At 32.4% G+C, this 24410-nt stretch overlaps 2 protein-coding genes across 2 annotated transcripts; one reads left to right on the forward strand and one right to left on the reverse strand.

The window, feature by feature from the left end:
- Positions 1-1455: 1455 nt before the first annotated feature.
- Positions 1456-14551, reverse strand: LOC139503850 (zinc finger protein 271-like). Its single transcript, XM_071293805.1, has 3 exons — positions 14390-14551; positions 5805-5971; positions 1456-4602 (listed from the first exon to the last, which is right to left on the reverse strand). The coding sequence occupies exons 2-3, from the start codon at positions 5932-5934 to the stop codon at positions 2039-2041; spliced, it is 2694 nt and encodes an 897-aa protein (XP_071149906.1). The 5' UTR covers positions 5935-5971; positions 14390-14551; the 3' UTR covers positions 1456-2038.
- A 202-nt stretch (positions 14552-14753) lies between these two features.
- LOC139503851 (zinc finger protein ZFP2-like) lies at positions 14754-24048 on the forward strand. Its single transcript, XM_071293806.1, has 2 exons — positions 14754-14819; positions 21240-24048. Exon 2 carries the CDS (start codon positions 21313-21315, stop codon positions 23260-23262), a length of 1950 nt encoding a protein of 649 aa, XP_071149907.1. The 5' UTR covers positions 14754-14819; positions 21240-21312; the 3' UTR covers positions 23263-24048.
- Positions 24049-24410: the final 362 nt, after the last annotated feature.

Raw genomic sequence — 24410 nt, forward strand, 5'->3', positions numbered from 1 at the left:
TCAACAAAATGTTTCAATACAATACATTTTAATATATTGTTTTAATACACAGGTCTTTCCCAGAAATAAATGTATGGTGGGTGAGGATGGATTGAAAGCAATTTTTATTTAACAGTCATGCAACATGGATAACTTTACAGTAGTGATTTTCAAGTATCGTTCTTTCTATGCAGGAAAATTTATAAAAAAATCAATCAAAAAAAAAGAACTCAATCTGATATACAGTGTTGTGTTATTCATTTTCAATTATAATTTTGTCATTCTAGTACATGTATTTATACCACTTCATTTTTATCTTTCAGACATAATAATACAATATCTTAAATATTGAAAGTCTTATCTTAAGATGAGTTACAAAAAAAGTGGTGCCATAGGCATATAATGCAAATTAATGCATGAAATTACACAACTTTCTACTAAAGTAATGCATTGAAAATAAATTGCTGCATTATACATTAAAATTGAGAAAGGAAATGGGGAATGTGTCAAAGCGACAACAACCCGACCATAGAGTAGAAAACAGCCGAAGGTCACCAATGGGTCTTCAATGTAGCGAGAAACTCCCGCACCCCGAGGCGTCCTTCAGCCGGCCCCTTAAAAAATATGTATTCTAGTACAGTGATAATGGACATCATACAAAACTCCGAAATTATGCACAAGAAACTTAAATTAAAAATCATACAAGACTTACAAAGGCCAGAGGCTCCTGACTTGGGACAGGTGCAAAATTGCGACGGGGTTAAACATGTTTATGTGATCTCAACCCTCCCCCTATACCTCTAGCCAATGTAGAAAAGTAAAAGCATAACAATACACACATTAAAATTCAGTTCAAGAGAAGTCTGAGTCCGATGTCAGAAGATGCAACAAAAGAAAATAAACAAAATGACAATAATACATAAATAACAACAGACTCAGTACTAGCAGTTAACTGACATGCCAGCTCCAGATCTCAATTAAACTGATTAAAAGATTATGTCACATTACATGCATTACTTGGAAAAATGTACCATGCATTACAATCACAAATTTTGCAATACCCCAAGCCTGCTTGATATACTTGTCAAGACTAACTGTTTAAAATAAGCTTCACCCTTCAAACTTGATTGAAAGTACAAAGACCCTTCCAACCCTCGATTAAATCTGGAAAAGCTCTCAGATCAATAAACAGTAATTTTCACCACATCTGTTCTATGCACAAGTTTCTTCTGTTCTACAAATACCAGTGGCGGATCCAGGGGGGGGGGGGTTCCGGGGGTGCGCACCCCCCCTTTATTTTTGTCGATCAATGCATTTGTATCGGGACATATGTTTTGCACCCCCCCTTTGCCCTGTTTGCCCTGGGTTAGCACCCCCCCTTTCGAAAATTCCTGCATCCGCCCCTGAATACACTTAACACTTTAACTTACATATATATATGTATACACTGACATATACAATGATATAGCTAACATATTTTTTTTGTATTCTGTACTTTTAGTTTAAAACAGTGAATGTGTATAACCAACTTAGAGCTCTTTTTTTTTTATATAAAAAATTGGTGATTGTAAGTAATTCACTCTGAATGCTGGTGAATCAAGATGAATTACTTGGAATGCTATAATCACAAAACTAATCATATCAAAGAAACAAATCATAAGGATTTGTGAATTTAGGGAAATCTGAAAGACATATTGAAAAATTACTTTGTCCAAAAGATGTACATTACAAAAAACGCCATATCCCACAATCAACTCCCTTTTATCCCACAGTTAGCAGCATTGTAATTGTAAAAAGTAATGTACCACTATATTTTTTTTAAACTCAGAAACATGAATAGTACATAAATAATTTCAAAATGTAAGGATTCTTCTATCAAAACATGAAAAAAGCGGGTAATACTGTCATAAATCAAAGTTCTTGTGTATAAAAAATATATGTAAAACATTAAAAATTCTCTAATTAACTATGTTTAGTACACAAGATTCAACTTGCAACTATAAATTTAAGACATTAGTGCATGCTATAGTTTCAACAAATTGATCATGTTTTTAAATGATTACTCATAATTTGTATCCAATATTTCAGTTTTTATAACAATATCAAAGCTGTCAGAAGTGTTTGTTTCCACAGTAGAATCAAAACCAAAGTTTGGATGATGTACATTTGTCATGATATTATAATCCTGAACTTCATTATATTTTAATGCATTTTTTGAACAATCTTGAACTTCATTCAGAAAATTTGGAAAATCTTGAACTTCATCATCTTTTTTGATAATGTCAGTAGTGTTATTGCCTAGATCTTGAATTTCATCAGGTAAATTATCCAAGTCTTCAGTATTTTTGCTTTTATTTGCAAAAGCTGGAACTGTTTCACAATTAACTATATAAAGGTTGCTGTCCTTAATGTCAGAAGTTGACTTTGGTTTTCTTTTCGATTTTTTCCTTTTAGATGAATATTTTCCAATAGCAGATTTTGTCTTTACTTTTTTATTTCTCAAATTCTTTCTCTTGTTGTTTCCTCTTTTCTTAGATGCCAATTCCTTAACCTCAGGAGGCCCAGGACAAGGGTGATTTTTTGCATCTTTTACACTTTTAAATCTTTGTCTGCAAACACCACATTTTTTCGGGTCTAATTCACCAGTATGAACTCTCATGTGACCTTTAAGATTTGAAGTTTGAGCAAAGCTCCTACTACAGAGTGTACATTCATATGGTTTCTGGCCACTACAAATTATAATATGCTTTTCTAATGTGCTTTTAACGGTGAATTTTTTATTACACATAGTACAAGGGAATGGTCTGTAGTTTGTATGTATTCTCAAATGTATTGATAATTTTTGTTTTTCTATAAAAGTTTTCCCGCAGTAGTTGCAAACAAAAGGACGGTGCCTAGAATGTATTTTCTCATGCATTTTCAATTTCCGTAAAGCATGGAAAACCTTTCCACAGTGTTGACAGGGGTATTCTTGAAAGACTAAAATCGGCCTGTAAACTTCTGACTTGGTCAAGTGATTTTGACCATCAAATATTTGACCATCACTGTTCATATTTTTTTCATTTATTTCTTCATTTTTTTTCAACAGATTTTCAACCTCAACCCTTAAACTAACATCATCCGGAATTTCTTCACCATAGTTCCTCTCAATTTTAACATTTTTGTCTTTACAAAATTCAATCACATCTGCCATATTGTTACTTCTAATTGTGTCAATTGTCATGCTATCATTTAATCTTTGCTCTGACAAGTTGCTAGATTTACCTCCCCTTGCTACACGTCTTTTGCCTACTGAAACTGTCTTTTCATCAATCTCATTCCTAGAGTTGTTTCCCATACTGATTTTCTGCAATTCAGAAATACCTCCATTTTCAGTCACATCTGTATCAGAGTTATAACCCTTTGAAATTTTCTCTAAATTGTCTCCCTTCTCGGGAACAATAAATTTAGCTTTAACATTGTTCTTTTTAGACCCTGAACAAGCATGCACATTAGCTTCGATGATTCGTTCAAACCTTACGTCACATACTTCACATTTGTACGGATCTTTTTCCCCAGTGTGTATTCTAGAATGACTTTTAAGATTTGTATTTTGAGAAAATCCCCTTCCACATATATTACACACATAAGGTTTCTCCCCGCTATGTATTGTCATGTGTTTGTTTAGGTTACTAATTACATTAAATCTTTTATCACATAGATCACACTTATATGGTTGTTCGCCTGTATGTGTTCTCATGTGTCTTTTCAATTTTCCACTTTCAATGAAACCTTTCCCACACGTTTTACACACATGTGGCTTTTCACCTGTGTGTATTCTTTGATGATTTTTTAATTTCGATGTGTCGGGGAATGTTTTCGAACAGAATTTACATGTATGAGGTCTCTCTCCTGTGTGTATCTTGAGATGGTCCCTGAGCCCTCCACTCCATGTAAAACTCTTATTACACAGTCCACACGTATAAGGTCTTATCCCACCGTGCATACACATGTGTATTTTTAATTTTGAAGGTGATTGAAAGGAAGCATTACACATATGACATTTGTGTGATTTTTCTGTCTGAGGTATTAAGTTAGCATGGCGACGGAAATGTTTTTTCATTTCTTTCTTGCTACTATTACAGACTCCACATTCTGGACATTCGTATTGGTCTCTATAATTATGTGATTTTACATGGGTCATTAGTTTCCATGGCGATCTACAAACTTTTCCACATTCTTTACAAATGTGGAATTTCATTTTCAGCGTAGATTTGTCATGTTTAGTCAACATATCGTCAGTTTTATTGACTGAATTCATTTCATTATCTCTACTCATACTGTACATGAACATGCTTTTCTCATTTTGGTTGTTAGAAAATGGCATAGATGGCACCACTATGTTGTAAGCTTTTTCAGACAGTGACTCATTTTCAGTGCTGTTTTCAGAATCACTACTATCTGAATCATCATAAACAATTTCAGATTTTACTTGTATAGTACCAGAATCAATAGAAGAAATACTATTCCTTATACATTCTTCTTGACTGCCATGCTCCAAACCAGAACTTCTTCGTGCTTCTGTTCCTTGTTGTGTGCTTTCCTCTAAATGACTCATGTCATTATCTGGAGTACTGTCTGTATCTAAAAATGAATCAGACAAAATTTTTAAATTTGCGAAGTGCATTTCATGCTCTGCTACAGTAAAAGTTATGCTGATGTTCTGTTTTATCAGGTTTACAACGTACATAATTTGATACGACTATGCTTACAAACATGTTTTGTTTTATACAGGTTTTCGATTTACACAGGATTAGTTTAAATCAGGTTTCACTGTATATCTAAATAAAGTGTTCATCCATTTACCAGGTAAATGAACAACTAAGGAAATATGGCATGATTATATTATCTTTGATATGTACGTGTAAATCTTTCACGCTAGAAAATTAAAGTTATTGCCCTTTGCTGAGAGTATCACTTTACTCTTGGAAACTATAGATATACAGCTATGCTTTTATTAACGTAAAAATCATGAATATTGACAATGTACATTGTCAATATTCATGATTCTGAAATCAGTGAACCGTAATTCTAGTAGCACAGATTAAGATGAAAGGACAAATATATTACCATTCACACCTGGATCTGTTGATTAATGACCATACTACCTACCATAAAAATGTCGGATTATTCATATCCGACTAGACGGATTAAGACATCCGTAAAAATAAGTCTCTACCCGTACTGTAACTGGGTGAGTATTAATATAATAATAACTCATATTCTGATATCTTATAAATATATGTAGGCAAATTTTCTCGACATCGCAATACAATGTAATTAATCTCACATTTTTTCAATTTTTTTCATTCTTCAATAACTGGCAATAATAAATGCACACAATAATTTTTGAGTTTACAATATCAATATTCATACATACTAGGAGAATTTAAATTTATTGCTCACTTACATAACCACACATGTAAAATATATATATAATTAAGAGATAACTATATTGTAATTTCAGCTCTGACAGCATCAATTGGTGATTTGATGGTTGCAACTTGAGTTTACTGGTGTCAATTTAGCGGAGCCAGTAAAAGGGTATTTGCAGCCATAAATTCACCAATTGACGTTTAAGCATAAAATATAATATTGTTATTTCCATTCTAATAAAACTAACAGAAAACAACTATGTTTCATACATTTAAAATCTGTCATATGTCATCTACGCTTGCAGGTACCTTTTCATGGCATCAACATGATCAAGTGTGAATTGATGCCATGATAATTGGTGGAGTTGTCCAATCAAAATTAACGTTACAAACAATGTTACATTAGATTACCTTTATCACCATTGGTTCCATTGTAGTCTCTGTTTAATTTGTAACCAGGAAGGCATTTATTCATAAATTGATCAACATTACCAAACTGATCTTCAATTAAAGATGTTATTTCTGTGGTATACACATCCATTTTATGCTAGTTCAAAAATCTGCAGCATTAAACTAACCTAAAGAAAAAAAAAAGAAAATAGTTTATCAACATGATATTTGAATATATATCCATAACACCATTTTATACTGGATCAAAACAAACCTGATCATTTATAAACATGTAAATAAGAAGATGTGGTATGATTGCCAATGAGACAACTATCCACAAAAGACCAAAATGACACAGACATTAACAACTATAGGTCACCGTACGGCCTTCAACAATAAGCAAAGCCCATACGGCATAGTCAGCTATAAATTGCCCCGATAAGACAATGTAAAACAATTCAAACGAAAACCAGATGCTCCGCAGGGCGTAGCTTTATACGACCGCAGAGGTTGAACCCTGAACGGTTGGGGCAAGTATGGACACAACATTCAAGCTGGATTCAGCTCTAAATTTGGATTGTGATTAAATAGTTGACACAGCATAGGTTTCTGACACAGAATGAATGTGTTCTAATGAACTTAAAATTTTTGTTTTCTCTTAGAGCAATTCACTATGCTGTTGAATATTAATCCTCTCAAAAAAATGTTTGAAGAAATTTTCTTTTTTATTTATGAAATTTCAAATGAGAAAAATTGAACCCAATTTTTTTAATCACATCCCCCTTTCCCTTATTCCAAAACTAATCTCAATTAAAATTTCTATTGGAGTTTGCAACAATAACTACTCATTTAAATACATCATAAAATATTAAGATGTAAAAAAACTGCTTGTTATCACTGAATGGTAAAGATTATTTTAATTTATCAGTTGGTAGTAAAAAGTGAATATACATTGTATATTGTATATAACAAAGATTTAAGTTGATTCTGGACAAAGAAAGATAACTCCAATTAAAAAAAAATCTTGCTATTGCACAATATTTTGAAATTAGATATTTCTTGCTTACTATTCTGGACAAAGAAAGATAACTCTAATTAAAAAAAAATTTGCTATTTCACAATATTGTGCAATTAGATATTTCTTGCCATTGCGCAATACTGTGCAATTGAAAAGACTTGCTATTGCACAATACTTAATATAATAATTTTAGATCCTGATTTGGACCAACTTGAAAACTGGGCCCATAATAAAAAATCTAAGTACATTTTTGGATTCAGCATATCAAAGAACCCCAAGATTTCAATTTTTGTTAAAATCAGACTAAGTTTAATTTTGGACCCTTTGGACTTTAGTGTAGACCAATTTGAAAACAGGACCAAAAATGAAGAATCTACATACACAGTTAGATTTGGTATATCAAAGAACCCCATTTATTCAATTTTTGATGAAATCAAACAAAGTTTAATTTTGGACCCCGATTTGGACCAACTTGAAAACTGGGCCAATAATCAAGAATCTAAGTACATTTTTAGATTCAGCATATCAAAGAACCTAACTGATTCATTTTTTGTCAAAATCAAACTAAGTTTAATTTTGGACCCTTTGGACCTTAATGTAGACCAATTTGAAAACGGGACCAAAAGTTAAGAATCTACATATACAGTCATGACAGTTAGATTCGGCATATCAAAGAACCCCAATTATTCAATTTTGGATGAAATCAAACAAAGTTTAATTTTGGACCCTTTGGGCCCCTTATTCTGTTGGGACCAAAACTCCCAAAATCAATACCAACCTTCCTTTTATGGTCATAAACCTTGTGTTTAAATTTCATAGATTTCTATTTACTTATACTAACGTTATGGTGCGAAAACCAAGAAAAATGCTTATTTGGGTCCCTTTTTGGCCCCTAATTCCTAAACTGTTGGGACCTAAACTCCCAAAATCAATACCAACCTTCCTTTTATGGTCATAAACCTTGTGTTTAAATTTCATAGATTTCTATTTACTTATACTAACGTTATGGTGCGAAAACCAAGAAAAATGCTTATTTGGGTCCCTTTTTGGCCCCTAATTCCTAAACTGTTGGGACCTAAACTCCCAAAATCAATACCAACCTTCCTTTTGTAGTCATTAACATTGTGTTTAAATTTCATTGATTTTTATTTACTTAAACTAAAGTTATTGTGCGAAAACCAAGAATAATGCTTATTTGGGCCCTTTTTTGGCCCCTAATTCCTAAACTGTTGAAACCAAAACTTCCAAAATCAATCCCAACCGTTCTTTTGTGGTCATAAACCTTGTGTCAAAATTTCGTAGATTTCTATTAACTTAAACTAAAGTTATAGTGCGAAAACCAAGAAAATGCTTATTTGGGCCCTTTTTGGCCCCTAATTCCTAAAAAGTTGGGACCAAAACTCCCAAAATCAATACCAACCTTCCTTTTGTGGTCATAAACCTTATGTTAAAATTTCATAGATTTCCATTCACTTTTACTAAAGTTAGAGTGCGAAAACTAAAAGTATTCGGACGACGACGACGACGACGCAGACGACGCCGCCAACGTGATAGCAATATACGACGAAAAAATTTTCAAATTTTGCGGTCGTATAAAAACTAACGGCCTTATTTATGTAAAATGAACGAAAAATAAATATATAACACATAAACAAACGACAACCACTGAATTACAGGCTCCTGTATTCTTTAAAATGTTGTTAATCTAAAAATGTGTATTCACGGCTGGTAATCTACACACGCAGAACATTTGGTTCTGCAATGAAAACCGTGAGAGGATTTTCCGGTTGTGCTTGAGTGGAGTAATTGTCACCGCTTCAAAAGGTATGTACATTTCTAAATCTCAATTTTCTTATTCAACTGATCAAAATATTGAAAATCAGAGAATGCTATGCTGTGGTGAATACTTTAACGAAGAAATACATGTATCATTTACTGTTGTACGTAGAGTTGAACTCTTACAAAATCAGTTGCCCCACGAGAAATCGCCTAAAAAAGTGACATTTTAATTTTAAAATGTTCTATTTACAGACCTACAAGTTCAAATTTAGTTTTTTTTTAGGGCAATGGGTATGAATGTTGTTTTTGGCGGCGTGTACGCTGTCCGGTGTTGATAGACGTCTTAATAATTCCAAAAACTACATTTTTTCATTAAGTCATGCGTGAGGGGATCGGTTCTGATTGAGGACATCGTGAATGCGTGAGGGGAAGTACAGAAATTTTGTTTAATCTTTGGCTTTGTGACTTTTGTTGACTCAATAAATGTGATCAATGCTGATTAAAAATCATCACAGATTTCTCCTTATACTTTAACAGATGTAAATTGATCACTGATTCAATAAAATCATACTATTTAAAATTGTTTGCTTAAATTCAGAAAATGCCATTATTCAAAGGTAAAAAGAAAAGAGGACTAAAATTGACTCTCTACAAAAAGCCATGGAGATAAAAGTTATCCCAGCCCTCGAAGCGAACTAAACCCTGTCGGAGTAGTCCTGTCGTCAAATATACGTCACAGAGATCACCACATATATTAAAGAAAAGTATATCGCCGATCAAAACTTCAACACTTATATATATTAGACGTAATCTGTTCACCCAAAATCACGACATTTCCGAAACAAAAAGGGCAGATATACAGAATTTATTATTCACGAACATCGATGTAAGTAAGCCAAGATAATCTCGAGGAAGACCATAAGGAAGAGCATGTATTAGACAACGAAGAAGACATAGAAGAAGTCACAGAAGAAGACCACGTAGTAGACCACGAGAAAGACCAAATGGAAGACATTGAGGAAGAACATAAAGTTTTTCAAAGTGCTTTAGATAAACTCTCAGACGAAGGGAAAAGTGAAAGATTTTTTTTTTTTCATTAGTGGACGTTTTCCTTTAAAACAACATTGCATTCGACCTGTTTTTGGACATTGTTGAGTGGTTTGAAAAGGACGAATCAAGATGAATGAGATACTCCCCAACATCTCTGCAGTATTTTTGATTATCGTTGACAACATTTTTTGTTTTTATTCTTCGTGAAACATATTATTAAACCCTAGGTTCCAACAATTTATTTCAATATCAATCTCAGTGATTTTTTTAGCACACATTATGTGTTTTTTCATGAACAATGTAGACTTATTTAGGTAAGTTTCAACGACTCATAGCTTGAATATAAAGATATGATTTGTACTTCCCCTCACGCATTCACGATGTCCTCAATCAGAACCGATCCCCTCACGCATGACTTAATGAAAAAATGTAGTTTTTTTGAATTATTAAGACGTCTATCAACACCGGACAGCGTACACGCCGCCAAAAACAACATTCATACCCATTGCCCTAAAAAAAACTAAATTTGAACTTGTAGGTCTGTAAATAGAACCATTTTAAAATTAAAATGTCACTTTTTTAGGCGATTTCTCGTGGGGCAACTGATTTTGTAAGAGTTCAACTCTACGTACAACAGTAAATGATACATGTATTTCTTCGTTAAAGTATTCACCACAGCATAGCATTCTCTGATTTTCAATATTTTGATCAGTTGAATAAGAAAATTGAGATTTAGAAAGGTACATACCTTTTGAAGCGGTGACAATTACTCCACTCAAGCACAACCGGAAAATCCTCTCACGGTTTTCATTGCAGAACCAAATGTTCTGCGTGTGTAGATTACCAGCCGTGGTATTTGCATATCCAAATCAAGACCATTTAATACATAAATTATGTGGTAATACTACAATGCAATGATTTTCCTAGACAAATGATTTCTTTATCCCAATTTGGCTCAAACTTGAACTGAGTTAAAGAAATGTAGCAGACAGAGTTATTAGTTAATTTTTAGCTCCCTTTGGTAAAACTCTAAATTTCATATTTGATGTATTTCATTGTTAATTAATTTACATGAAGCTTATTAAGGTTAAATTACATAGCTTTTGCTATTTTAATTCATTGGTTTAAGATATTTATTTGGATTGTAAAGTTTAATATTTGCATCGTTGCAAATTCTTTGGTTACCTTCAGTGAGAAATTTATATATTTTATATAACTAGTTTTAGATTCTTATTTTGAATCCTCTGAGGATTGACATTCAGTCCAACCTAGGAAAGCCAAGCTTTCCAACCAGAACATAGGTTAGTGCATTTGCTACATGCCTCCATAGTACGTAAGTGCATTTGCTACATGCCTTCCTAGTACGAGTTAATTTGAAGTCTTTGAATGCTCCATTTCTAATTACTTTTGGCATATGATAATATAAGTTGTACTTCATTGATTAAATTATATATTGTTTTCAGTTTTTGGTTTTCATTTACTTAGATATATTATAGCGCATCACTTTTGGCATCAGTCGTTTTCCGCACACATCAGTTTACAAACTAGAATTAGCTGTGGTCCGCATCCCCGAATCTTAGGCAGAATTGTTCCTGCTACAGAAATATGGTTATTAGATAGATATAAGAAGATGTGGTATGAGTGCTAATGAGACAACTCTCCATCCAAATCACAATTCACCTTTACTTATCTAATTCCAGAAATAAAATCTGAATTGAACTTACAAAATTATCCTTTCCCATTGTAATGTCCACAAACCTTAATTAGAATTAACTTTTCATAATGAAGTGTTAACTTGCATGACTTGAAAGGAATGAAAGGCATAGGTAGTGATCAAACCAATCATTGGCAATGATCAACTATCGAGTATCAACTAGTCACAATATCCCAAAAGATATCACATTACAATCTACTAGACAGCAAAGGATAGATTAAATAGCACTGAACAGGCTATTATTTGAACCTGGAATTATTTTTAATTATGGAATTTGCATAATTTCTTGTGTTGAAATTTTTATTAAATTCCATGTTCATTTGGAATAGTAATGTTTTGAGCGGTTCATAACACTTCCCATGCAAAGTATTTTGTATAGATAGTGTTGTGCACAGCACAATACATTCTATTGGAAATGCACTATCTTCATGTAATAGAAAGTGTTGTGCACAGCACAGGACATTTAAGTACAAAATAAACATGAAATTTATTAAAAAATTTCAAGCGCAAGAAATTATTTAAATTCCATAATTAAAAATAATTCCAAGTTTAAATAATAGCCTGTTACTGATATAGTTTTGTGAGGACAAAAAAAGATAAATTGTTCAAACATTGAGTTTTTCTTCTGCTTCAGGTAAAATTCAATACTAACTTATATACCTTAAATTTCTTCAATATTTTATTTCGAAAAGAAGCGTTGTGTACGGTGTTTAGCTGACCACATAAATCTTTCTGTACGGTGCATAGTTAATGTAAGTTACTGTACACCGTACAAAAAAACAAAATTTTCATACTCGTTTATTACCCAAAAAGTTTCAAGGAATGAGTAATCATAGGTAGGTTTATGATTGGTTACTATTACTTTTGCCCTGTATTAGCTTTCTTTCAGGTGTAATACCACCAAATCATGGTACGTCACATCCGGTTGCATACGAAAGTAGGCCTAAAAAAATATTCCCTTGAATTTGACAGTTGTAGAAAATTAACCCTGCATTTCAATGCACTTAAATTTTTCTGAGTCGTAAATATGTATGTTGGGTGTCTGAAAGCATCATTCTTTTTTTATTTGATGGTCTTATAAAATATTTTGGAACGTGAAGGTTATATAGTTACCAAAGCAGGTAACCAGTAAATAACAGTGTCAAAATTGGGTTGTCTACCCTCGGCGGTGGTTACTTTCTTATATGCAATGAAATGTAGTGTGAAATTTTCACTGTATCACTGGAAAGGATTGAACTTTACACATGCAAAGTATTTCTTTGGTTGAAATAAAGGTAAATACTGTACGATTTTTTTAAAAGTGCCAATTTAACAAAGACTAATAGGGAAAAATCAATGGTGGTATTACACCTATTTAGGGAAACTAAATGTGCACTCGTGACCCTATTGTACTTTCATTTTTAAAAGTTATTAATAAACCAGTTCATATATTGTAAACATGGACTATTCGGAATTTATAAAACACGTAAATGGCTCGATAATTTTATCGAAATCGAAAGTTGGTGTTGACATTCACAACTATTTGCGCATTTACAAGTTATTAGTTCTTATTAGAATATAAAATATGTCTAATAAATAGGAAAAAATTGATGCGAAAATTATTTCGGAGCAGGAATTTAAGATGTTGAGAAATGTACACTGAATGTTGATAAAACAAAACAAAGATTTTCGTTACAGAGTCAGTTCAAATTTCGATCATGTCTGCTTGGTTAGTACCTATATCCGCTGTACGAACATACACAGTGTATATAAACATTATAAATATTTCAATTATGACCATTCAACATCAGATGCTTCTTTTTAATGATTGTATGTACATGTATGCATGTCTTGAGGTTTTTTTTTGAGAAAAAAAATACTTATATACATGTATCAGCAGTCTGACACTCTTGTCTTGAAGGGAAAATCAAATGTCTGGTATAAACATGATAAAAATCAAATGAAAGGTAATTTACCCACACCTTTGTCCCCATTTCATTTTTTTTTTATCTTATGTACATGTACATGTATGTAGTTTTTGTTAAACACTTGCAATATTCATAATGTTTTTTATAATTGGTACAATAAAGATAAAGTTCTAGATGGATATAAGAAGATGTGGTATGAGTGCAAATGAGACAACTCTCCATCCAAGTCATTATTTGTAATATTTAAACTATGTATATGTCAATGTACATGTATATGGTCTTCAATTATCTTATTTTACTTCAAATTGTTGAATGAACTTATAACCACATGTATGATCAATGTCTTTGCTATAAACACCATGCCAAATTAAGCTTTATATGGGGAGTCCCCAATAACAGTAGAAAATTCAATAAAAAAAAAAAATACGGGAAAATTTTCATTGTTACTTTACTAATGAACTCAAAATCGTTCAAATTTTTTTTGGTCGTGTTTTGAAATCCCGAACCTGCGCAAAAATGTACAATGTACTTCCTTTTTCTGGTCTCGTTTGTATGAAACTTTGAGTAAAATATATATTTATCAGTCTAGTATAAAATAGGAAGGAACGCGCAATACCAATTTCATTTTTATTAATTCCTTGATATGAAAAAACGTTACCTGATGATAGCGTTTCTTTGTTTACATTGCATATGACGTCATAATTTAAATAACGTCACAACTAAATCCCTAACAACAGAACCAAAATCGGAAACGTTACGGTATTTCAGTTTCATTTTTTTTAAACAAATATTTAAGTTACAAAAAAATAATTCATACAGACTTCGTCCCCATTTACAGGTAATGCCTGCCTCATATTAATTTTAGAGCATAGGTGATCCAGTAGTCTAGCACATCGGGCATAGTGCAAAGCGATTTAATTTGGTGCCACGATATCAAAGTAGCACAAGTTCAAATCCAGCAAGGGGGAAGAACAAATTTGGCATTAATTTTGTGTGGGTTTATAATTAATTTCTTGTCTGACATTATAATTTAAATATAGTGACATAAAATCAATTTTTGACACAAAAATGGTGGCCATTTTGAATATTTGTTGGCAGATCAATTATTAACAACCGAAAACTATCTAATTTAGTTCACCTTAAACTATTTTTGAACATGGAGACGATAACAAATTAATGCCAACAAGGTTTTCAAGTCGAAATAATCATATCATGCATATTGGACCACTGTGAACACTGTTGTTTTTTCCCAAGCAGCTGTGGACTGGAACCCTTACATCATAACACAGTAAACCAGTTCATTTTTACGGATATTTACAGATACTTCTATGATTTCAACTTTTCTTTAAGTGTTTATGAATTAAAAAGACTGTAGAACTAGAAGAAGTGATTTTTTACTAAAACATTTCACTTTGCCTTCATATTTTAACTTGTATTTTTCCCGAGAAGAGGAATCACAAATAAATATTCGTACCGAAATTGTTTCGGCATTTACTTCCCAAAAGTCATTTCCTGTCAATTTCAATAATATTTGCATCCAGTCAACAACAAATTCCAAAAATTGAAAGGTGATTAAATCTATCATCATTGTTTTTCCACCTAACATAGGCACTCATCTTCTTGACCATCCAAAGTTCAGTCTGTTCCTCGTGTAACAGCTATAAACGCTTTCACAGTTTCAATTTCATGTAGTCCAAATAATCTGATAAATTTTATTATGAGTGACGTCTGTCAAGGCTATTTTAATTTTTACTGGGACGCCTTATGTCGGACTAAAAATATTTTATATTTATGGGGCTGGATCGACATGAAACTTTAATAGTCCAAATAATAATGTCTGGCAAGGCTTTTTTTTTTTTTTTCTTCAAAGCCTAAAGAAGTCAGTCCAGCCTCATACTTACTTAATGATGTTTTCCGGTACAGGATCCTCACGGTTCCTCTTCACCAGACTCATATAATTGATTATTGTCTCCATTATTTCTGATACTGCTTCCGGTTAATTCAGCTCGATAATCAGAATAATAGATTTCTTCGTATTCCCAGTATCTATCTAGTCTATTTTTGAATGAGTTTATAGATGGCGCTTTAGTTACTTTATCCGGTAACTTGTTCCATAATTTGGCTATTCTTACAGAAAACTGTTTTTCCTCAGACTTGTTTTGAATCGTTGGTGAATGATTTTATTACTGTTTACTCTTGTGCTATGTCTATTTTCAGTGCTTGCAATTAATTTAAGGAATGAACTCGTTTCTGGATCGTAATTACCATTAAGTATCTTGTATGTCTCAATCATGTCCCCTCGGACTCTTCTATATGACAATGTTGGCAGCTTAAGTTTTTTCAGTCTTCCCGGGTAGCTCAGTTTATTGAATCCTGGTATTTGTCGTGTTGCCCTTTTTTGTACATTTTCGATTTTGTCAATGGATTTCTTTTTAAAAGGTGCCCATACAGAACTAGCATAGTCTAAGTGTGTTCGCACTAATGTTTTGTATAGAGGTATGAAGATTTTTTCATTTAAGTTTTTAAATGTCCTTCTAATTGCGGCAAAAGTTGAATTAGCTTTGTTCACTTTTTCGCATATGTGTCTTTCAAAGGTTAAATCTTCATCAATTACTACTCCAATATCTTTCTCTTCTTTACATTTGCTTATATCATGACCTAATAGTTTGTAACTTGTCTTATCTTCTCTTACCCCTCTACTTATATTTATGTGTTTGCATTTTTCTGGATGGAACTTCAACAGCCATGTATCAGTCAGGGGACTTACTGAAATAAGTGATTTTTAAATCACTTATTTGAGTAGCAAATTCATGGTTTTGTCACAAATTGGAATTTTGTAGTTTTTTCAAAATTTTAAACATATAGGTTTAATTATTATCTTTTAATTAGTAAAATTTAAAAAAAAACAAAAACTTTTTGCTTCTTTTAAGTAGAAAGGTTTCTGGCTTTGATGCTATCATTTAGCTGAAAATTCTATTTTAGTTGAAAAAATGCTATAATAATGGCTTTACATAATAAACTGATACTTTCTTAAAAGATTTTTCCCAGCAGTGGGAGTATTTTTCCTGTGAAGTTCAATGTTTCATCTTTCAAATTATGTAATAAAATTCTACTGTTCGCGAAAAAAATTTCACTGTTCGGGGGTGTTGAAATTAGTAGGGATTATTAAAAGAATGATACTTTAAGAAGTGATTTTTGGGAAGGAAATTGAGGTCTGATATTTAAACAAGTGATTTTTATGCCATTATCCTGGATTCAGCACAAGGTCATCACCTGATATGACCTGTTCATCATAGACAACACAGATGTTGGTTCTGATAAGTTTAGAAACATAATTAGTCCCTGGATCATTAGTATTCTATATTTAAAGCTACAATAAAATTAAATCACTTCTTCTAGTGATTAATTTGTACTACTTAAATAGTAACTTTCAACCTTTATGGAAATAATGTTACTTAAATCAGTGATTTAAAAAATCACTTATTTAAGTAAAGTCCCCTGACTGTGTATCACTCCATTTCTCGAGATTTTTTAGATCATCTTGCAATATAATTTGATCTGATATATGTAAGATCCGTATAAACGCTCATATACTGATGATTGAAAGAGGGAGACATCTAAATATTCCCAGAAATGAGAGATACTGCTCTGTATGTACTTCTGGTCAAATTGAAAATGAAAAACATTTTCTTTTACATTGTGAAATAATTACATTAGATGTATGTTTCATTATGATACTTTATTCTGATTGGCTTACTGCACATCACATGTTATTTCGTAGGCAATTTCATTGCTCAATAAAACTTTTCATTCATGATAACACGTGGTCCCACAATAAAGTACACAGGTGAATTAAATAAAACAATTATAAAATTCGTGTTTTCATGATCATTGCTAAAAATATGTAATTATAAGTATTGAATGCTTCTTTTTGTAACTTCATAGGGTTGTAAAAGCGTTGACCGTGTGCACATTTTTAGTATGAAGCGCTTTCGCGCTTCATACAAAATGTACTTCGGTCAACACTTTCACACCCCAATGAAGTTAGGCCAAATAAAATAGTATGTGTGGTTCCAGTTACATCTGAACAAAAGTTAGGGAAGGTAGGTAGGGATTTTTTTTGATTTTTGATTTTTTTTTTACATTGAGTCTATATATGGAAGCATCATTCTGACTTTAACAATGCTTAATGAAAAATGACAATAAAATCTTTAGGGTAGGCTATTTTCAAGACGAAAAAGTAGGGAAGGTAGGGTTACTGGAACCACACATATATATATTTTTATTTGGCCTTACAAAAAGAAGTATTCAATTTCTTAAAAATACTCAACTAAAAGAGCCATATTCTACCAAAAAGTTTCAAATATAATCGATCCTACAAAATTTCAAAAACATGAAAATAATATAATCTTTTTATTAAATAATAATTCATACGTATACACAATCCTAAAATTGACTTCCTCTTTCATTTCAGACAGTCTGAACCTGCGTAAAGTAGAACAAACTCTATAAAATTGTCAATATGTCTAATTCATAACCATTGTTTATAATATTACATAGTAATATAGTCATTATTTGCAATACTTATTATGTTTGACCAACTATGTAATTGATATACCATGAGCTTTAACCATTTATTGTTCATGAGTTTGTGCTAATAAAATATTTGTATAAATTTGTATAATTTATTTTTTTTTAAATTTATCCGGTCCCAATAAAAAAATATATTTATTTAGTCCCAGCACTCATCAAGGAAGCTGAGACTGTTTTGAGGGGGTGGCATCAAAAGACACCATTAAGGTTGGGAACAAACCCTCTATATGGTGATTAAACCTGTATAGAGGGATAATCCTTCTAAAGAGGGATAAGGCCAACCCAATTTGATTAACAGTTCTTTGGATTTTACTGCTCCTGTTTTGGAGAAATAGACTTTTCGATAAAAAAAAAAAAATTACCGCTTTTGCAAATTTTAGGCCGGCATGCCGCTCCAAAATTAGTTCATCCTTGACATTTTTTCTCGTAGACGTTTTTCTGGTGCAATATATATTGCTCCAATCGATTCCAACGCACGTGTGCCATTCTGCCCTAATTTGTTTTAAATCCAGTGCAAACTGTTAACAAAAATACCCCTCTATAGAGGGATAAATTTACCCCTCTAAAGAAGGATTATCCCTCTATACAGGTATAATCACCATACAGGGGGTTTGTTCCCAACCTGTTATGGAGGAAAGGGTTAACTCTGAAACATTAACCTTAATTAACATGATTAATTTAAAAATGAAATCAAAACTGTTTACCATGTGCACGTAATATGAGAAAGTCCATTATACATGTAGCTAACACAGTAAAAAAAAACTCTACACATAGATGAGTGATCTCAGACCAAGTTATGTGGTTTTTTGCCATGATGTTTTTCCTACATCATTTGTACATCATGTACATGTATGTTTTAGAAAAAAACTTTCAATAAATAAATGGAGTAACACTTGCATTATTGAATTCTGTACTTCATCAGATTTAAGGTCAAGCAGTATTTCCTCAAAATGTACCCAGTCCTTTTTTACCAAATTATAGAATCTTCAATCTTAGACTTTATAATATGCATTTTAAATTAATCAAAAAGTTAATAGCAGATCTGAGATGTGTACCCAGCAACAGGCCTCTTCACATTCAAATTGCACTATTGCAGTGTCCTTGCATACTTGTTTTTTGTGAAGATTAATGTAAAATACATTTTGCTCTCAGAGGGAAAAATAGGTTGAGTTATCTCCCATTGGTTGTGAAATTTTTTATTTCCGTCTCCTTGTATACAAATGTTATCAATGAGGCAGGTTTTTTTTTTGGTAGGGGAAAGGGGGGGGGGGGGAGCAGAATGAAATAGATTGTTAGTAGATTTCTGTGTTTATTTCTTGGAGAAGAATCAGGGGAGATCACTCAAACCTTGAAAAGAAAACTTAAATCTTACAAATTACTTAAACATGTAAATATGAGGTATAGAACATAAAATGATCACTCTTCAAGGTGAGTATTCCATAAATACTCAGTTTATGTATATATATTTCAATTTGATTGGTTAAAATATACTTATTTTCAAAAAATTAATGTTGCATAATACATAAAATTGAAAATGGAAATGGGGAATGTGTCAAAGAAACAACAACCCGTCCATAGAACAGATAACAGCAGAAGGTCAACAATAGGTCTTCAATGCAGTGAGAAATTCCCACACCCGGAGGTATCCTTCAGCTGCCCCCTAAATAAATATATATATATATACTGGCTCAGTGATAATGAATGCCATACTAAACTCCAAATTATACACAAGAAACTAAAATTAAAAATCATACAGGACTAACAAAGGCCACAGGCTCCTGACTTGGGACAGGCACAGAAAGGCGGCGGAGTTTAACATGTTTATGAGATTCCAACCCTCCCCCTATACCTCTAACCAATTTAAAAAAGTAAATGCATAACAATACAAACATTAAAATTCAGTTCAAGAGAAGTCTGAGTCTAATGTCAGAAAATGTAACAAAAGAAAATCAATTAAACTGATTGAAAGATTATGTCTTCAACATATGAGTATTAGGCACAATCCCTCCCGTAAGGGGTTTAGTATTGTCGAGCCTGCAACTTTTGTTGCAGAAAGCTCGACATAGGGATAGTGATCCGGCGGCGGCTACGGCGGCGGCGGCGGCGGTGTTAGCTAACTTCTTAAAAGCTTTATATTTTAGAAGGTGGAAGACCTGGATGCTTCATACTTTGTATATAGATGCCTCATGTTACGAAGTTTCCGTCAGTCACATGTCCAATGTCCTTGACCTCATTTTCATGGTTCAGTGACCATTTTTTGTAATGTTGAATTCTCTCTTATTATAAGTAATAGGATAACTATATTTGATATGTGCGTACCTTGAAAGGTCCTCATGTCTGTCAGACAGTTTTCACTTGACCTCGACCTCATTTCATGGATCAGTGAACAAGGTTAAGTTTTGGTGGTCAAGTCCATATCTCAGATACTACAAGCAATAGGGCTAGTATATTCGGTGTATGGAAGAACTGTAAGGTGTACATGTCCAACTGGCAGGTGTCATCTGACCTTGACCTCATTTTCATGGTTCAGTGGTTATAGTTAAATTTTTGTGTTTTGGTCTGTTTTTCTCATACTATATGCAATAGGTCTACTATATTTGTTGTATGGAATGATTGTGAGGTGTACCTATCTAGCGGGCAGATGTCATGTGACCTTGACCTCATTTTCATGGTTCAGTGGTCAAAGTTAAGTTTTTGAGTTTTGGTCTTTTTATCTAATACTATATGCCATAGGTCATCTATATTTGGTGTATGGAAATATTTTATGATCTTTATGTCAGTCGCGCAAGTTTTATTTGACCGTGACCTCATTTTCACGGTTCATTGCACAATGTTAAGTTTTTGTGTTTTGGTCTATTTTTCTTAAACTATAAGTAATAAGTCAACTATATATGTTGTATAGAAGCATTGTTAGCTGTACATTATCTGCCTGGCATGGTTCATCTGACCTTGACCTCATTTTCAAGGTTCATTGGTCTTTGTTTAGTTATCTTGGTTAATGTTAAGTTTATGTGACAGTTGTATTAAAGCTTAGCTTTATACTTAGGACTATCAACATAATATCAATGATTAGTATAGAAGGCGAGACATTTCAGCGTGTGCACTCTTGTCTTACCATCATAACATATATATATGAGAAGAACACAACCCCTGTCATGCCAACAACTGGTTTTTAAATAAATGTGTTTAGTTCCGATGCATTTAAAAAAAAAATCTAGAAATGATCATTGCCGGAATTCCTTGTTGCATTGAAGACCTGTTGGTGACCTTCTGCTGTTGTCTGCTCTATGGTTGGGTTGTTGTCTCTTTGGCACATTTCCCATTTCCATTCTCAATTTTATTGTACTTTCAAGATAAAAAAAAAATAACAAGTACAATGTATTCTTTTATTTCAGAGAATTGGTACCACATTCGAACTAAATGACTTTGGTCATTCAGAAATTTAATCCAAAGCAGATTTAGAAAGACATGAATGTTTGTATGGATACAAATGAAGAGATAAATATAGTGATAAAGACAGAAAAACAGCAGACGAAAGATGAACAAGAATATTTTTGCCCAGAAACTATGTTTGTTAACACAAGTGAATTATTCCCTGCTAAACATGCAACTGAAGATGCAGGAGAAATGTACATTTGCAATACAGAAAATTTACAATTTCATAAAAATGAAGGGGAGACAAATGTGGATAAGTTACTAATAGGGGAGATAACAAATGGGAATAAATTATTGAATTGTGAAAGCAATAATGAAAAAGTTAAAACAAACAAATTCTTTTGTGAACACTGTGGGTCAAGTTTTAGTTTGAAAAGTGGTTTAAGTCGGCATGTTATAAAAGCACATAGGAACAAAATTTCCCAAAATTATGAAATGGGTAGTAATGCAGCTTTAGAATTTTGTCCAGAGAAGCAACACAAGCACTTGATGAAAGATTTATCAGTTTCTGATATAAAAACAAGGTTGAATGCAAATTTTGGCAAAAAACATGATTCGTTTAAATTTCCTTGTGAAAAATGTTTTGAAACATTTGATACACAAAAGTTGTTGAAAAGACATGCTAAATCTCATATATTTTCATGTGAAGTTTGCAGGGTATCATTTACTGGTAAAAAAGAATTAGATCGACACAGAATTGAATCAAATCACAATCCAACATATGCTTGTTCTGTATGTTCAGCTATCTTCGATACTGAAAAACAAGTAATGAAACACATGAGGCTCCATACAGGGGATTCTGTCAATGAATGTGAATTCTGTTTAAAAGTATTTAATCAAAAACACCATCTTGTTAACCATTTGCGACAACATACTGGTGAAGCACCATTTGAGTGCCTTCTTTGTGGTAAAAAGTTTCGACGAAAGGCATATCTTCAAATTCACCAAATTTCTCATACTGGTGAAAAATTATTCAAGTGCGACATTTGTTCTGTAAGTTTGTCTAGCAAATGGAGTTTAAGATGTCACATGAAAACTCACAAAGAATATGTGAATAGTCGGGATATGGTTGACACTCTCCAGTATCCTTGTGAAGAATGCGGGATGGCATTCAAAAGAAACGATGCTCTCTCTAATCATAAAATGAAAGTACATACAAATGAACGACCATTTAAATGTTTAGTTTGTGGAGTGGGGTTCAGGAAAGGGTCTCATTTAATGAATCATTCCCGTCTACACACAGGAGAAAAACCTTTCATGTGTGAATTGTGCGGTAAAAAATTCAGACGACCTTCATATCTAAGAGATCATGCTCGAATGGTTCATGGTCAAGAACAACCATTTAAGTGTGAGAAATGTTCGAAGCCTTTTATGACAGAAAATACTCTGCAGAAGCATCTCGTTTCCTGCACACCTGGAAAACCAAAAAAGACGTATGAATGTCACATTTGTCAGAAAACTTATGTCAATAAGATTTGCTTTACTAACCATATCTCTAAATGTCAGAAAAGTTCAGGGGAAGATTTTTGCAACTGCGGTATGCAAAAGCCAACAGAATTGAAAAGTCAAAACATCAAAAAAGTTGAATCTGTTAACACATGTGTTAATGAAGAAACAACCCAGTTGAATGACCAGAAGTTAGATAAAAAGTCCCCAATCTTAAAAAATGTAAATAACAAAAGACTGAAACTAAATAGCGATACATGTATAAACAATAAAGACAACGAAGATGTGAACGATACAGATGATGAAATTGATAAAAGTCCAAGAATCTCTGACAATGTTGGAACAGAAATTTATTCTGAAACAAATTCATGCAAGGACGAAAATTCAAATGGACTACATGTATCTGCAGAAAACAATCTTATGCCAGAAACAAATTGGTGCGAGGAAGAAATTTCAAATGAAGAACTGTTAGACAACTTTCAAAGTGCACAAAATTTTAGCTGTAAAAGGTGTGGGAAGCCATTTATGGTAACGTAAGGATAAATAAAATACACTTCAGGTCAAATATTCATTTTGAAAGCACTAAGGTCAAATATATTCATGTGAGAAGTACTAAAGGTCAAATATTTATAACGTAAGCCTTTTATGGTTTCTGAAGGTCAAATATTTACATATGATTTATTTATATTTGCTGTGGCTTGACAAAACCTAATATTTGGTAAACATTTAGTAACAAATTTCACGAAGACATTCGTGACATTTGTAAAAATAATAAATAAAAGGTATATATATTAAAATTAAAAGAGCTGTCTGTACATGTAAGGTAAAATATCCTTATTTATAAAATTGAGAATGGAAATGGGGAATGTGCCAAAGAGACAACAACCCGACCATAGAGCAGACAACAGCAGAAGGTCACCAACAGGTCTTCAATGCAACGAGAAATTCTAATTTGTTTGACAAAGGGAAATAATCCTAATAATTCTATTGACAGAAGAACTTTCAGTACCAAATAAATGATAACAATGGTCCCTGGTTTAGCAAATGTTTTCATTATATATATATATATATATATATACATATGTATGTATTCATGCACATTTGTACCTAACCAAAGAAGACAAAGTACATTGTACATGTTGTGTGCATATGTTTATCAAAAATCAAAAATATATTTAATATATAAAATAATAAATATTGATATTTTTTGTAAATACATGTATGTTATAATTTGATATTGTTTATTTATTGATAAAGTATTATGTTTTTTGTTATGATTTTAATGTGTGAAAATGGTTAAAACACGTTGAAGTTAATTGTTGTGATTTTTTTTTCAGATTTTGAATTAATACAATTTATTGTGATGACTTTCTTTTCATATTGTTGTCTCCCCTTGACAGAGTAAAAAAAAAGGACAAATGTATGCTGTTACAAGACTGGTGCCAGTAGCTTGTAAAATATAAGTTTGTGATTATGTCAAGTTAATGGGAAGCTGCTAGAGGAAGGGCAATGATATTTGGTATGCAGTTGTACATGTATGAACATTTGCACATCTCATATTCATGGAGATTATTTGACCTCACTCCCTCAGCTAAGGTTCATTTATTTTGCAATATTGAGAAAAATCCTGTTTTATCCATATGAAAGATTTCAACCCTATCGCATTTTTCGCCATAATAAAAACA

This window comes from Mytilus edulis, chromosome 14 (assembly GCF_963676685.1).
Source record: "Mytilus edulis chromosome 14, xbMytEdul2.2, whole genome shotgun sequence".
In the NCBI taxonomy this organism is placed as follows: domain Eukaryota; kingdom Metazoa; phylum Mollusca; class Bivalvia; order Mytilida; family Mytilidae; genus Mytilus; species Mytilus edulis.